The 13,242-nt window shown below is 43.6% G+C and overlaps 1 protein-coding gene across 2 annotated transcripts in view; it reads left to right on the top strand.

The window, feature by feature from the left end:
* Nucleotides 1–12,550, top strand: part of LIPA (lipase A, lysosomal acid type) — a 33,763-nt gene extending 21,213 nt beyond the window's left edge. For both annotated transcript variants that reach the window (XM_045437181.1, XM_045437182.1), the window contains exons 7-10: nt 5,058–5,204; nt 6,026–6,097; nt 10,256–10,327; nt 11,063–12,550. In XM_045437181.1, the coding sequence (XP_045293137.1) occupies nt 5,058–5,204; nt 6,026–6,097; nt 10,256–10,327; nt 11,063–11,296 (525 nt within the window). In that variant the 3' untranslated portion in view covers nt 11,297–12,550. The remainder of the gene's footprint in view (nt 1–5,057; nt 5,205–6,025; nt 6,098–10,255; nt 10,328–11,062) is intronic.
* The last annotated feature ends 692 nt before the right edge of the window (nt 12,551–13,242 follow it).

Genomic DNA, 13,242 nt, shown 5'->3' with positions numbered 1-13,242 from the left:
TCAGAGATTCCAAATAAAGTATCCTTCAGTTACCAAGGCCTCTCTTACTCCTTCCTCAGAATTAAAACAGTGCTCAGTGTGAGGTTTTCCTATACACATTGTGTGTGAATTTAAATACGTACAAACGTCCTGAGAGAAATTTAGTGTTTCGTGTTAACGTAGACGGTACCCCGCTATGTATCTTGTTCTCCAGATGACACGTTTCACTCTTGGTGAGCTGTCACGTTAATACATACAACTCCCTCTTGTTCTAAACTGCTGTGTAGTAAGTATTCTGTTATCAGGAGCTACTACCTGGTAGACGTTTAAGGTTGTTGCTAATTTGCCATTGCTGCCTCACTGTGTCCTTAAAAAAAATTTTTTTTTATGTTTATTTATTTTTGAGACAGAGAGAGACAGAGCGTGAGCGGGGGAGGGGCAGAGAGAGAGGGAGACCCAGAATCCGAAGCAGGCTCCGGGCTCCAGGCTCCAAGCTGCGAGCACAGAGCCCGATGAAGGGCTCGAACCCACAAACCGCGAGTCTGTTTGGACCTGAGCCAAAGTCGGATGCTTAACCGACCGAGTCACCTAGGCACCGCTCCTTGTGTCCTTTTTCATAAAGAACTGAAATGGCCATCATAGGGATGTTTTGGATTTAATTTAACCCTTGGAGATTGTGATCTGGTAGCTTTGTAAGGATACCAACTCCCACTCCCCACCTTGGAGATGGTGTCCTTTAAATCTGGAGTGGGGGGGCGCCTGGGTGGCACAGTCGGTTAAGCGTCCGACTTCAGCCAGGTCACGATCTCGCCGTCTGTGACTTCGAGCCCCGCGTCAGGCTCTGGGCTGATGGCTCAGAGCCTGGAGCCTGTTTCCGATTCTGTGTCTCTCTCTCTCTGCCCCTCCCCCGTTCATGCTCTGTCTCTCTCTGTCCCAAAAATAAATAAACGTTGAAAAAAAAAAAATTTAAATCTGGAGTGGGGCCAGGAGCTGCGTTTCACAGAGTACCCTGTGGGATTCTAAAGTAACTAAACAGACCGGTAGTTGAGAACCACTGTCCCAGACAGCGGTGTTTCCTAATATCCTGGGAGAATGACAAAGTGAAAAAATAAATGTCCATAAAGCCTTTGGATTAGCTGCCCTGGGAAATCAGTGCTGCTGCCACGAAAGTTTAGTACCCTCTCAGCCTGCAAAGATATAAATTCTAAAGTCATCAAGATTGATCTGGGCAGGCCTGTAAATGTGTAAGGTGAGTTTTTCTTTCTCCCTACGCGCTCTCCTGCTTTTACATGCTCTCGGTGAGCACGCAGCTCTGAGGGACAAGGTCAACTTCACGTTCTTTGTCAGCCAAAAGGAAAGCTTGGCTTCTCATGCTACAAGTCAGTGATACATTGTCCTCTTGTTTTTAGTAGAGAACCTCAGAAGTATATGCATTTATCTATCAATCACGTGTGACCATTATGTAGACTCAAAGCCAGGAGCCTCTTCCTGCCCTGCGACCTTGTCTGCACGTGATACTTCTTGATTCTCCCCAGCTAATCTTAATGTGCTTCGTCTGCAGAAGAGGAGCATTTGAGGATACCCGGTATCTGTCCGTAGGTATTGGTTGGCTGTCTTGTGGTAGGCAGATTTGATAGAGGTCCCAGGCTGTGTGTAAGTGGACAGCATTTGCCTGAAGAAGTGCCGAGTATGGCCCATACAGTTTTATGACTTCAAATTAGTTGCAGCCTTTAAGCAGCATATGTAATGTTGGAATCTTGATCACTGGTTGTTTGGAGGGGGTGGGGAGGGGGTGGGAAGGGGTGGGAAGGGAGTGAGAAGGGCGCCGTGCACCACAAAGCAGTCGCACCCGTAGGCTGAGCGTAAGCTTTCCAGTTCATCACGGTTCTTCACGCTCCCTAAACATCCCTGTGGGCAGGGTGGCATTTAACACTTGCCACTTTAGGGTGTGCCTGGGGGGCTCAGTCGGTTGAATGTTCGACTCTTGGTTTCGGCTCAGGTCATGATCTCACGGTTGGTGAGTTCGAGCCCCGAGTCGGGTTCTGCGCTGACAGTGTGGAGCCTGCCTGGGATCCTCTCCCCCCCCCACTGTTTCTCTGCCCCTCCCTCCCTTTATTTTATTTTATTTTATTTTATTTTTATTTTTTATTTTTTTATTTAATTTATTTTATTTTATTTTATTTTATTTATTTTATTTTATTTATTTTATTGTATTTTATTTTTTATTTTATTTTTTATTTTATTTTATTTTATTTATTTATTTTTATTTTATTTTATTTATTTTATTTTATTTTTTTAAATTTTATTTTATTTTTTTAATTTATTTTATCTTATTTTATTTTATTTTATTTTATTTTATTTTTATTTTTTATTTATTTATTTTATTTATTTATTTTATTTTATTTATTTTATTTTATTTATTTTATTGTATTTTATTATTTTATTTTATTTTATTTTATTTTATTTTATTTTATTTATTTATTTTTATTTTATTTTATTTATTTTATTTTATTTTTTTAAATTTTATTTTATTTTTTTAATTTATTTTATTTTATTTTTTTAATTTATTTTATCTTATTTTATTTTATTTTATTTTATTTTATTTTATTTTATTTCCCTCCCTCCCTTTAAAAAACCCCAAAAGCGTTTGCCACTTTACACATTGGCATTTTCGTGCTGCCTATGTTAGTTTGCTCCTATATTAGTTTGCTCCTCCTGTGAGGAGGAGGCTGCCCCCTGCCCTGCCCTGGCTTGTGGGGGCTTGCCTGCCATTCCTGGGTTGAGAGGAGCATCCCTCCTGTTTCGGCCTTCACCTCCACATGTGTGCGTTCTCCCTGTGTGTGTCTATCTCTGCTCACATTTCCCCATTTCTAGAAGGACCTCGGTCCTGCAGAGCACCCACCCTGCCCACCACATCCTCACTTGATTGCCTCTGAGAAGACCCTGTCCCCAAATGAGGGCACCTGCTGAGATAACTGGGAATTAAGACCCACCCCCGAGGTCTTGGGAGGCATTTGAATTTTTTCACTCCTGCTTGTCCCTCCAGAGGGTAGGCATCAGCAAAACTGTAAGTTATCGGCGGACAAATTTGGGTTCAATATAAGGAAGGTTGTTTTTCTATTTCCCATTGCACAGGTGTGTGAATATCTTTGAGGGTGTAGTGACAGCCCCGGAAACACGTGCGCACGGCTTCAGTGTCCGTTGGTCAGGGCTTGCGTAGATCAGGAGTCGGCAAGTTTTCTCTAAAGGTCCGTATGGTAAATCTCATTGTCTTTGCGGATCATATGGTCTCTGTTGCAACTGCTGAACCCTGCCGTTGTAGTGTGAAAACAGCCTGAGAGACAGCATAGAAAAATGAGCATGCCCGTGTTCCAATAAAACTTTATTTATAAGCATAGGTAGTGCTGGTGGAAGGAATGAGGAGTTACCATTTAAGGGGGAGAGTTTCAGCTTGAGATGTTGTAACAGCTCTGCAGATGGATAATGGTGCGGGTTGCACAATAATGTGAGTGTACTAATGCCACTGAGCTGAATACTTAAAAATGGTTAAAATGGTAAGTTTTGTGTTATGTGTGATCTATCACAGTAAAAAAGTATTAGAAGAAAAAAGACAACGGGCTGGAACTGGCTCACCGACAGTAGAATTGGATTGGACGTATGTGCCCTACATGGACGCATTGTTGACCAGTCTTGGTTTAGACTCTTTCTTGGAAGTCACTACCAATCTTCCAGCCAATGAAACTCTTTGGGGATGGTCCTGGGGCGAGTGATCATTAATTGCCCCTTCTTGCTGTGAAAAGTCTGCTGTGAACTTACTTGGTTTTCTGCCCTTTTCTTCACTGGAGACTTAACAAAATTTTTTTTATTTAAATTCAATTTAGTTAATGTACAATGTAGTATTGGTTTCAGGAGTAGAACCCAGTGATTCATCTCTTACACAGGACGCCCAATGCTCATCCCGACAAGTGCCATCCTCAATGACCATCACCCATTTAGCCCATCCCCCAGCCAACACCCCTCCAGCAGCTCTCAGTTTGTTCTGTGTTTAAGAGTCTCTTATGGTTTGCCTCCCTCTCTGTTTTTATCTTATTCTTCCTTCCCTTCCCCTATGTTCATCTGTTGTGTTTCTTAAATTCCACATATGAGTGAAGTCACATGATATCTTTCTCTGCCTGACAATTTTGCTTAGCATAATACATTTTAGTTCCATCAATGTTGTTGCAAATGGCAAGGTTTCATTCTTTTTGATTGCTGAGTAGTATTCCATTGCATATATATACCACATCTTTATCCATTCATCAGTTGGTGGACATCTGGGCTCTTTCCATACTTTGGCTATTGTTGATCGTGCTGCTATAAACATGGGGGTGCATGTGTCCCTTCGAATCAGCACTCTTGTATCCTTTGGATAAATTCCTAGTAGTGCTATTGCTGGGTCATAGAGTAGTTCTATTTTTAATTTTTTGAGGACCCTCCATACTGTTTTCCAGAGTGGCTGCACCAGCTTGCGTTCCCACCAACAATGCAAAAGAGATCCTCTCTCTCCACATCCTCGCCGACATCTGTTGTTGCCTCAGTTGTTAATGTTTGACATTCTGACAGGTGTCCGGTGGTTTCTCATTATGGTTTTGATTTGCATTTCCCTGATGATGAGTGATGTTGAGCATTTTTCATGTGTCGGTTGGCCATCTGGATGTCTTCTTTGGAGAAGTGTCTATTTATGTCTTTTGCCCATTTCTTCACTGGGTTTTTTGTCTTTCGGGTGTTGAGTTTGATAAGTTCTTTGTAGATTTTGGATAGTAACCCTTTATCCAATATGTCTTTTGCAAATATCTTCTCATTGCCTCAATTGCCCTTCCCTGGAGACTAAGTACACATCTGTAACATCTGCTTTTGCCTTAGTAAACATATCGTATAAATATCCTCGCGTGAACGTCCACTGGTTCCCATTTCTTTTGAGTCGTATGTGGAGACACTGGGCATGTGTCTCTTCTTCTGACGCGGGTCATGGAGTCTCATATTCCAGAATAAATGCTGAGATATTCTTGGTTTTCTTCTTCTTCTTTTTTTTTTTATAGCACTTATTTGGAGTCAGACAATTTCTTCCCCAAAATGTGGTTTTGAAGTGGCTGAGCACAAGTGTTTGCAGTCGTGTCATTCTGAAGGAACTCTGTGGAAATGCTCTTTTTGTTCTATGTGGATTTAATGAGAGAAACTTAAATATGGTATGTATGTTCATAATAAAACTTGCTTTAACTTTTAGCGAGTTTATTTTATCTGTGAATATGCTTATTTGTGCTGAAGGATGTGAGAAAAGCAGGAACGACCTCATCCGAGTGCTAACGGGTCTGACATTGAAGAGGTTCAATGTGGGCAAGTGCCTAGAATGTTCTCTGCTGCTGTCCTCAGGCTAGCAGCTTCCCACAGGGTGCCCGTGAGGAACTACTGAGTGAGGACATCTGTCATAATTTATGTCCCAATATTTATATTTATTCTAGTGATCTATTTCTTTTAAAAAACTACTGCGTGTGTATTTAAATTTGGAACAGCAATTTCCGTGTGTGTGTGTGTTTGTGTGTACATACACATTTATTTACTTATTTTTATTTCGTAAAATGTAAACCCTTGGCCAGCAAAATGCTGGTGTTTCTATGTATATTTGTAGTTTGTAATGTTGCGTCATGTGAAAACGGATTTTGAGATTCTCGAATGAAGGCTCTGGTTTCTCGTTCCTGATGATAGAAAAAGGTCTGATTATTATATGAAATTTTGGAAATTCAGAAAAGCTTGTAGCAGAAAATAAAAATGGCTAGTAACCTCAACCCATGCAGCCCTATGGCTGCCATGTTGCTCTGTTTCCTCCATACGTATTCTGTGTGTGTGTGGCTGTGCAGTTTTTCTAGAACATATCTGTAGTTAGAGAATTTTTTTTCTTGTTCTTAATCTCCTATATATGAGATTATGGCTTTGAAGTGCAGAACTGATTTATTATCAATGCTTCCTTAACGCTGTATCCATCATTTATGTCAATTTATCTCTTTCGCAGTCTAGAGTGTCGGTGTATATAACACACTCTCCTGCTGGAACTTCTGTGCAAAACATATTACACTGGGGCCAGGTAGGCATTCTGGAGGAGCTGCTGGGGTTTGTATAAAATCAATGTCAGAGGGACCTGTGCCTTCCATGAAGGACTTGTCTGCGAGCCCTTCCCTTCTTGTCGCAGACCAGGCTGGTCGCTTACACATCAGAGCTGGTTTCCTTCCCCTGAGTCCTGGGTTCCTGTCATTGTGTCATTGTACCCTGTGTGCGTTCACCAAACAGGCTATTGGGCTTGACTTTTTTCTCTCCCCTCCTGCCCCACTCCATCAGTTTCTCACCAAGTCCTATTTTATTTCTGTGATGCTTCATCAAGCCAGATTTTTGAGCAGCTTTGAGATGGAAGCTAATGTCAGCGTTAACCCGTGAACACAGTAGGACTGAAGACACCAGTGCATAAACCAGAGCAAACCAGTCAGGGGTGTAAATGGGAGCCACTCACTTTTAAAATGCAGCTCTCATTGTTTTAGCACATACCACAAAAGCAATGCATGCCCATTCTAGAACATTTAGAGATCATGTACTATAGGAAAAGGATAATAAAAAGTGTCTTAGGGATAAAAAAACAAAACTCTGCAATTGTCCGCAGAGATAGAAGATGTGTACCAGGAGATAGGAAATGTCTTTGCAGCCTACTGTATACCTCTTACTGCAGATCATTCCAGGAGGAAGTGGTTAAGGATGCAGATAGAAATATAGTTGCAAAAATAGATTAATTAATCAGGTGACTTAATTTATTTTCTTCTACTTACTCTTTTATAACTTGCCCCCCCCCCCCCCCCCCCCCCCCCACCTAACAATATATCGGGGGCTTAGATCTACCTCAGGACATATTTCTGTAGAAATTTCCTTCCTAACTTCTTTTTGAACATGAAATAACTCACCATTTAAGCTCCAAACCAAGATGCTGTGGTCTTGGATAGCAGTTGCCAGGCACTGGGCAGTCACTGCCTGCAGCAGAATCACATGAGCTGCCTTTAACATTCCACCTTTTTTTTTTTTTTTTTTAATTTTTTTTTTTCAACGTTTATTTATATTTTTTGGGACAGAGAGAGACAGAGCATGAACGGTGGAGGGGCCGAGAGAGAGGGAGACACAGAATCGGAAACAGGCTCCAGGCTCTGAGCCATCAGCCCAGAGCCTGACGCAGGGCTCGAACTCACGGACCGCGAGATCGTGACCTGGCTGAAGTCGGACGCTCAACCGACTGCGCCACCCAGGCGCCCCTAACATTCCACCTTTTAATAAAATATTGTTCTAAAAAATGAGGGGAGTTGGATTCATAGTAGAGCTGTTGGATTGGCTACAATCTGGCTTCTAAAATACATATATTTTTAATGTTTTATGTATTTATTTTTGAGAGAGAGAGAGAGAGAGAGAGAGAGGCAGAGCACAGGGAGGGACAGAGAGAGGGAGACACAGAACCTGAAGCAGGCTCCAGGCTCCGAGCTGTCTGCACAGAGCCTGACACGGGGCTCAAACTCACAAACTATGAGATCATGACCTGAGCTGAAGTCGGACGCTTAACCGACTGAGCCACCCAGGCGCTCCTCCATTACCTAAAATTTTAAATTACCATTTTTTGCCTTTTCTTTTCCATAGTAAAGCATCCTGGGACAGATGTTCTTGAATTAGAAGTGTATCCTTATACCCGAGGCACATTACTTTCTTAGGATACAGTCGTGGGAGTAGACTTCATGGTCAGAGAGATTGGCATAACTTGAAGACTTGCAATACATATCGTACTTTAGCGAGATTGAAACTGTACGTTTTCATTACCATTCAAGACCTAAGAATAACCTTCTGTCACTTAAAAAACCATCCATCCTAATACTTTAACCTTCTCCTCTGCCTCGTTATCCATATACCATTATCACGGGAGTGTAACCACAGTGCGTGTTCCATTTCATTTTCTGCCTGCTTCCCACTTAATAGTATTTATGAACAGTTTTCTCTTTCTGTTGTATTATGTTTATTTGTGACGGGGCCACGCTGTTGTACATATGGATGTAGCATAATGTATTTAACCAGATCCCTATCCCTGGACTTCAGCTGATTTCCGGGTTGTGAGTGCGGTGTCCTTCACATCGTCCTCCTGCTGAAATGCCCTTTCCAGTGCGTGGCGTGAAGTCCTATGCCTCTTGAGCACAAAAGTCAACTTTGGAGTTCAGTCTGAGTTCCAGGCAGATTTTTCCTTTGTACCCCATACTGTCTCCCAGTGCTTTATACAAATGTTAAAAGACACATGTGAGAGAGTGAGAAACTGATGTCTGTCTACAGTGGTGGATATTCACTGATAATTTGAGCTGAGAACAGGTGCCCTGATGGGTGCGGTGAGTCCAAATTTTATTCCGCTTGTTAAATTTGCTTCAGGTACCGGTGTCTGTCCTTTGCAAGGGCAAAGGCAGACGCTGAACATTTCTCCTGTAGAAGCAGCATTTTATGCCATTGCTAAGAACTGAAGCTTCGCACAAATTGAAAGCAGTCGAGATGAAGCAAGTCTAGGTTTTTGCTCTTTACTGGGCACCACCGACTGGCCTGTGCTGAACAGTTTCCGATTCATTCAGCTGGTCAATTTTGGATTTGATTCTTGGCAGTTTTTAATCTGGGGATATAGAGGAGGTACGGATTGGTGTCATTTCAAAATTTTTGAAACAGTGACTTTTTAAATGTTTTAATGTCACTATTCTAAATATGCATCCATTACAGTTTCACATACAGTATTATTCCATGGTTGTAGGTAGAATTGTGCTGGCGTGTGGTACGATTTGGTGATTATACTGGCTATACTCAAGAATAAGTGTTAAATAAAATCATTAAAGTATTGAGAAAACAATAAAAACAAGGGGCGCCCGGGTGGCTCAGTTGGTTAAGCAGCCTATTCTTGATTTCAGCTCAGGTCATGATCCCAGGGTCGTGAGATTGAGCCCCGCATCAGGCTCCGCACTGAGCATGGACCCTGCCTTGGATTCTGTCTCCCTCCCCCTGTCCTTCCCCCCTGCTCACGTGCTCTCTCTCTAAAATAAAAAATAAAATAAAATAAAATATTGAATAGTTGAGTGGAGTGGATAGCTAGAAAACATGGGGATTATAAATAAATATATTAACTCATAGATTAATATAAGGATAATACAGGGGCACCTGGGTGGCTCAGTTGATTGGGCAACTGACTTCAGCTCAGGTCACCATCTCACAGCTCTTGAGTTTGAGCCCCGTGTGGGGCTCTATTCTCATAGCTCAGAGCCTTGAGCCTGCTTCAGATTCTGTGTCTCCCTCTCTCCTTGACCCTCCTCTGCTCATGCTCTGTGTCTCTCTCTCTAAAATAAACACTAAATTTTTTTTAAATATAAGTATAATATAGTGTTTATATTATCCCACAGAGGTATGTTCATACATATTCAATATTTTTACATACTAATCTGAATATATTATTCCACATACATATGAATCCACCCATTAGCATTAATCCGTATATTGTACGTAATACGCATTTCTTTCCCAAATAAGAGTGTTAACTCTTTGAAAAAGTTTAGGCTTCAGATCTCAGTAAAAAGTCATCATGAAGCTTATCTAACAAGTACAGTTGTCAGCCCAGTGTCCTTCACGGCATGTGTGCAAAGCTGCTTTATTGGGTCGGATGGTAACTCTATTCCGATCAGAATAACGTAACTTTATCGTTTAGATTCTCGGAGTACAGATGACACACAGTGTTGCACTGGTTTCAGGTGCACGACACAGTGTGCTTTCTGCCCACGTGGCCGCCATCAGTCGCCACACAACTCTGTTACACTACGAATGCCATTTTGTTTTTTCAAAAATTTTTTTGTGTTTACTTTTGAGAGAGAGACAGAGTGCAAATGGGGGAGGGGCAGAGAGAGAGGGAGACACAGAATCCGAAGCAGGCTCCAGACTCTGAGCTGTCAGCCCAGAGCCCGACGCGGGGCTCGAACTCATGAACTGCAAGATCATGACTTGAGTTGAAGTTGGACGCTCAACTGACTGAAGCCACCCAGGCGCCCCTGATGCCATTTTGTTTGAAATCACAGTTTGGAAATCAAGAGTCAAACTGCACACGATGTAAAATGGACTTCTGAGGATGTAGTTAACTCCTGCAGCCTGGGAGCCTTTCTTGAACTTCTGTGTCACTCAACTTTTTTCCCCCTTTTATCTTCTTTTTTAGGTTTTAAAATACCATAAGTTTCAAGCCTTTGACTGGGGAAGCCACGCCAAGAATTATTTCCATTACAATCAGGTAAAGGCTTCAAAAGTCTTTAGAATTAATGAACTGGGCTCTGAAAGCTCACCGGGGAAGCCACCTGAGTCACAGGGCTCTGGTGGGCTCGGTGCTCCCTGGCTCTGTCCCCATCACCGTCACACATCAGTCACAGTGACCAGGAACACAGACTTCAGAGTCAGACTAGCCTCGGCCTGTCACCTGGTCGCTGGTGGACCTCAGCCACATGACATGGCCAAGATACACACAGAAATGGACTGTGGTTTGAGTGCTACACGCTCTGCAGCCTGAGGCACTTTGCCCATGCTTGTCTTGCTTCGTTGTTTCTTACAACATCCGTGTGACGGGTGTGCCGGTTGTTATTATGGAAGGTGAGGAAACGGGCCTACGGAGGCCCCGTGGCACGTGTTACATGCGTGGGGGTACGACCCCAAAGCCAGTGCCCCACCACCTGGCTCCCGCGCTTTTCACATCCACTCCCCGGGAGCTCAGCGCCTTCGCGAGGGAACTTAACACTTGTTAGGGTACCCGGCGCGCGGTAACAGCCCGACCGCCGGCAGGTACCGTAGTTAGGATTCTGTCACTGCGGCTCAGGTTTCTTCTCGTTGTGGTCACGGTAACTTGAAGAGCAAACGGAGACCGCTTTTCACCACGTGATCCTCGCTGGTAAATCTCACCAGGATTTACGGAGGATCACGTCGACTGTGTGTGTTTTGTAAATTGAAACGACTCCTCCGGTTGCTTTTATCCTAGACTTACCCTCCCCTTTACAACGTGAGAGACATGCTTGTGCCCACCGCCGTCTGGATCGGGGGTCAGGACTCGCTGGCGGACGTCAACGACGTCAACATATTGTTGCCCCAGATCACCAACTTGGTGTACAACAAGCTCATCCCCGAATGGGAGCATCTGGACTTCATCTGGGGCTTGGACGCCCCCTGGCGGCTGTATGACGACATGGTGAAGCTGATGTCGAAACACCTGTGAGCCGCGTCGGCCAAGTTCACCGTCACGCCGGGGATCGGGCAGGTTAAAACGCGTTCGCTTAATTTCTCTAAAATAGTTGTCTGTCTTTCCCAGGCTTTTTATATTTTTGTGTGCAATCACATTATGCCATTGAAGGTGTTCGGGTCCAATCATGGTGTATTATTTTCCCGTTTTTTGTTTTTTTTTTTGCTTTTTTTGTCCAATCATGGTGTATTTGAGGCTAGTGCCTCTAACCTACCGTAGCCTTCTTAAGTTTTTTTCAAAATCCCACTGATTCATGAAAGATCCTAACCGTTGTGTAGAGCCTTACAATTTGAAACATACAAATACTGCTTTTTTTGCCTTCACACAGGACACACCGTGGGTGTGTCGGAGTTTCGAAGCCGGGTGGTTTGTTGGCAGATAACCTGACGCTGATTTGAAAAAGCTCAGTGTGTGAAGTATCTGGTTCTCGTCTCTTTGCCTTAAAGGGCTCTTCAGTCCGGTGGCTTTGCGGTCATTAGGGAGCCGAATGCCATATTCTTATGTCCTCATGCAGCAGGTGCAAAGTCAAATCCCGTGATGACCCTGTGATGCCAGGTGTGAAGATTCTATGGTGAATGTTATCGAATCTAAAAATGTTTAAATTGCTCAGGCCAAGCAGCATTGTTTGCTGGGGTCTGCAGACAATAGATGGCACTCATTAAAAAAAGACTGACTCCTGTATTTTAAATAGCTTGAAGACTCATGCCTGTAACCCTCTGTCTTCCCGAGTTCGTAATTGTGTGGCAGGCGATCCCTCCACTCGTTTGAGAACAAGAGTGCTGTGTAGAGGCAATACCGCTCTCTTCCGTGAAATTACTGTATTCTCTTGGCCAGCTGTCGTATCAGCGCTGATGACCAGACGCAGGAGCCCAGAGGCTGCCCGGGGGGAGCATCCTCACTCATTTTCCCACAAGAGAAACATGAGCGTGAATGTTTTGAGATCAGAGCTCAGGGAGTCTCTGTTTTCTAGTTTTCTGTGCGTCCATAGTTTTAATTCTGATTTGCGTGCCTGCTTCAGGACACCCGTATTCACCCGCTTTCCGCATTGCGCCGTTCCCTTGCAACACTGACAGATGGATGGAATGACAGTTGACGTGTTCTTCTGACACAGCTTCTTCAGCTGCAGTAATAAAGGATGTTTGGTGTTCACTGATAGATGCAGACAGCATCCTACTACTTTGTAACACTTAAAAAGCCTTGAACTTTTCAATAAAACTGAGTAGCCTCGTAGGCGTGAGGGATTGTGTGTGTCTGTGTGTTTTCTCCTTTACTTAATGGCCATCCTGTACTTCCCTTTCTCTTTTGGAGGGACTGACACTTTTCTTCCTCATCTTCTCCCCTCCTCCTTACTCTGAGTAAGCCTCACTGACCCTGCCCTTCAACCTTTGATCCCTCACCGTGGTGAGGAGGGAGCGGTCTCAAACCTAAGGGAGGGTGGGGCGTAGTTTGGAAACGCTGGCTGTCAACCTGATCTCACAGGGTTCACTGAGTGAAACTGAGTGGAAACTAAGGAGAGACCTGGGCACTGGCTGCGGTGGGACCAGGGGTTCAAGGACTGTCCATCCAGCACCCTCCTCGAGCAAATGAAGCAGCTGAAGCCGGCAGAGACGAGTCATGCTATAGGGTCCCTAAAACATAGATATGTCGGGGGAGGGGGGCTCCTAAGGCGAGTTCTCCCACTACTCTGTGAGCTTGAGGGCAGATCTGTCTTACTTGTTTCTATGTATCCAGAATCGAACACAAACCCTGGAATATGGTGAGTCAATAAATCCACGTGGATTTATTGTGTGAAAAACGATACTTTGCCAATCAGTCAAATGAATTTAGATGCACAAGTAACGTCTGAGAGGGTCGAAGGACTGGAGTGGAATCTGTGTTTTCCCATGGCACCCACAGAAAAGAGTCAGATTTGGGGCGCCAGA

Source organism: Leopardus geoffroyi, chromosome D2 (assembly GCF_018350155.1).
Source record: "Leopardus geoffroyi isolate Oge1 chromosome D2, O.geoffroyi_Oge1_pat1.0, whole genome shotgun sequence".
In the NCBI taxonomy this organism is placed as follows: Eukaryota; Metazoa; Chordata; class Mammalia; order Carnivora; family Felidae; genus Leopardus; species Leopardus geoffroyi.
Note: the sequence above shows the minus strand (reverse complement) of the source record. Positions and strands in the feature narration are given on the sequence as shown.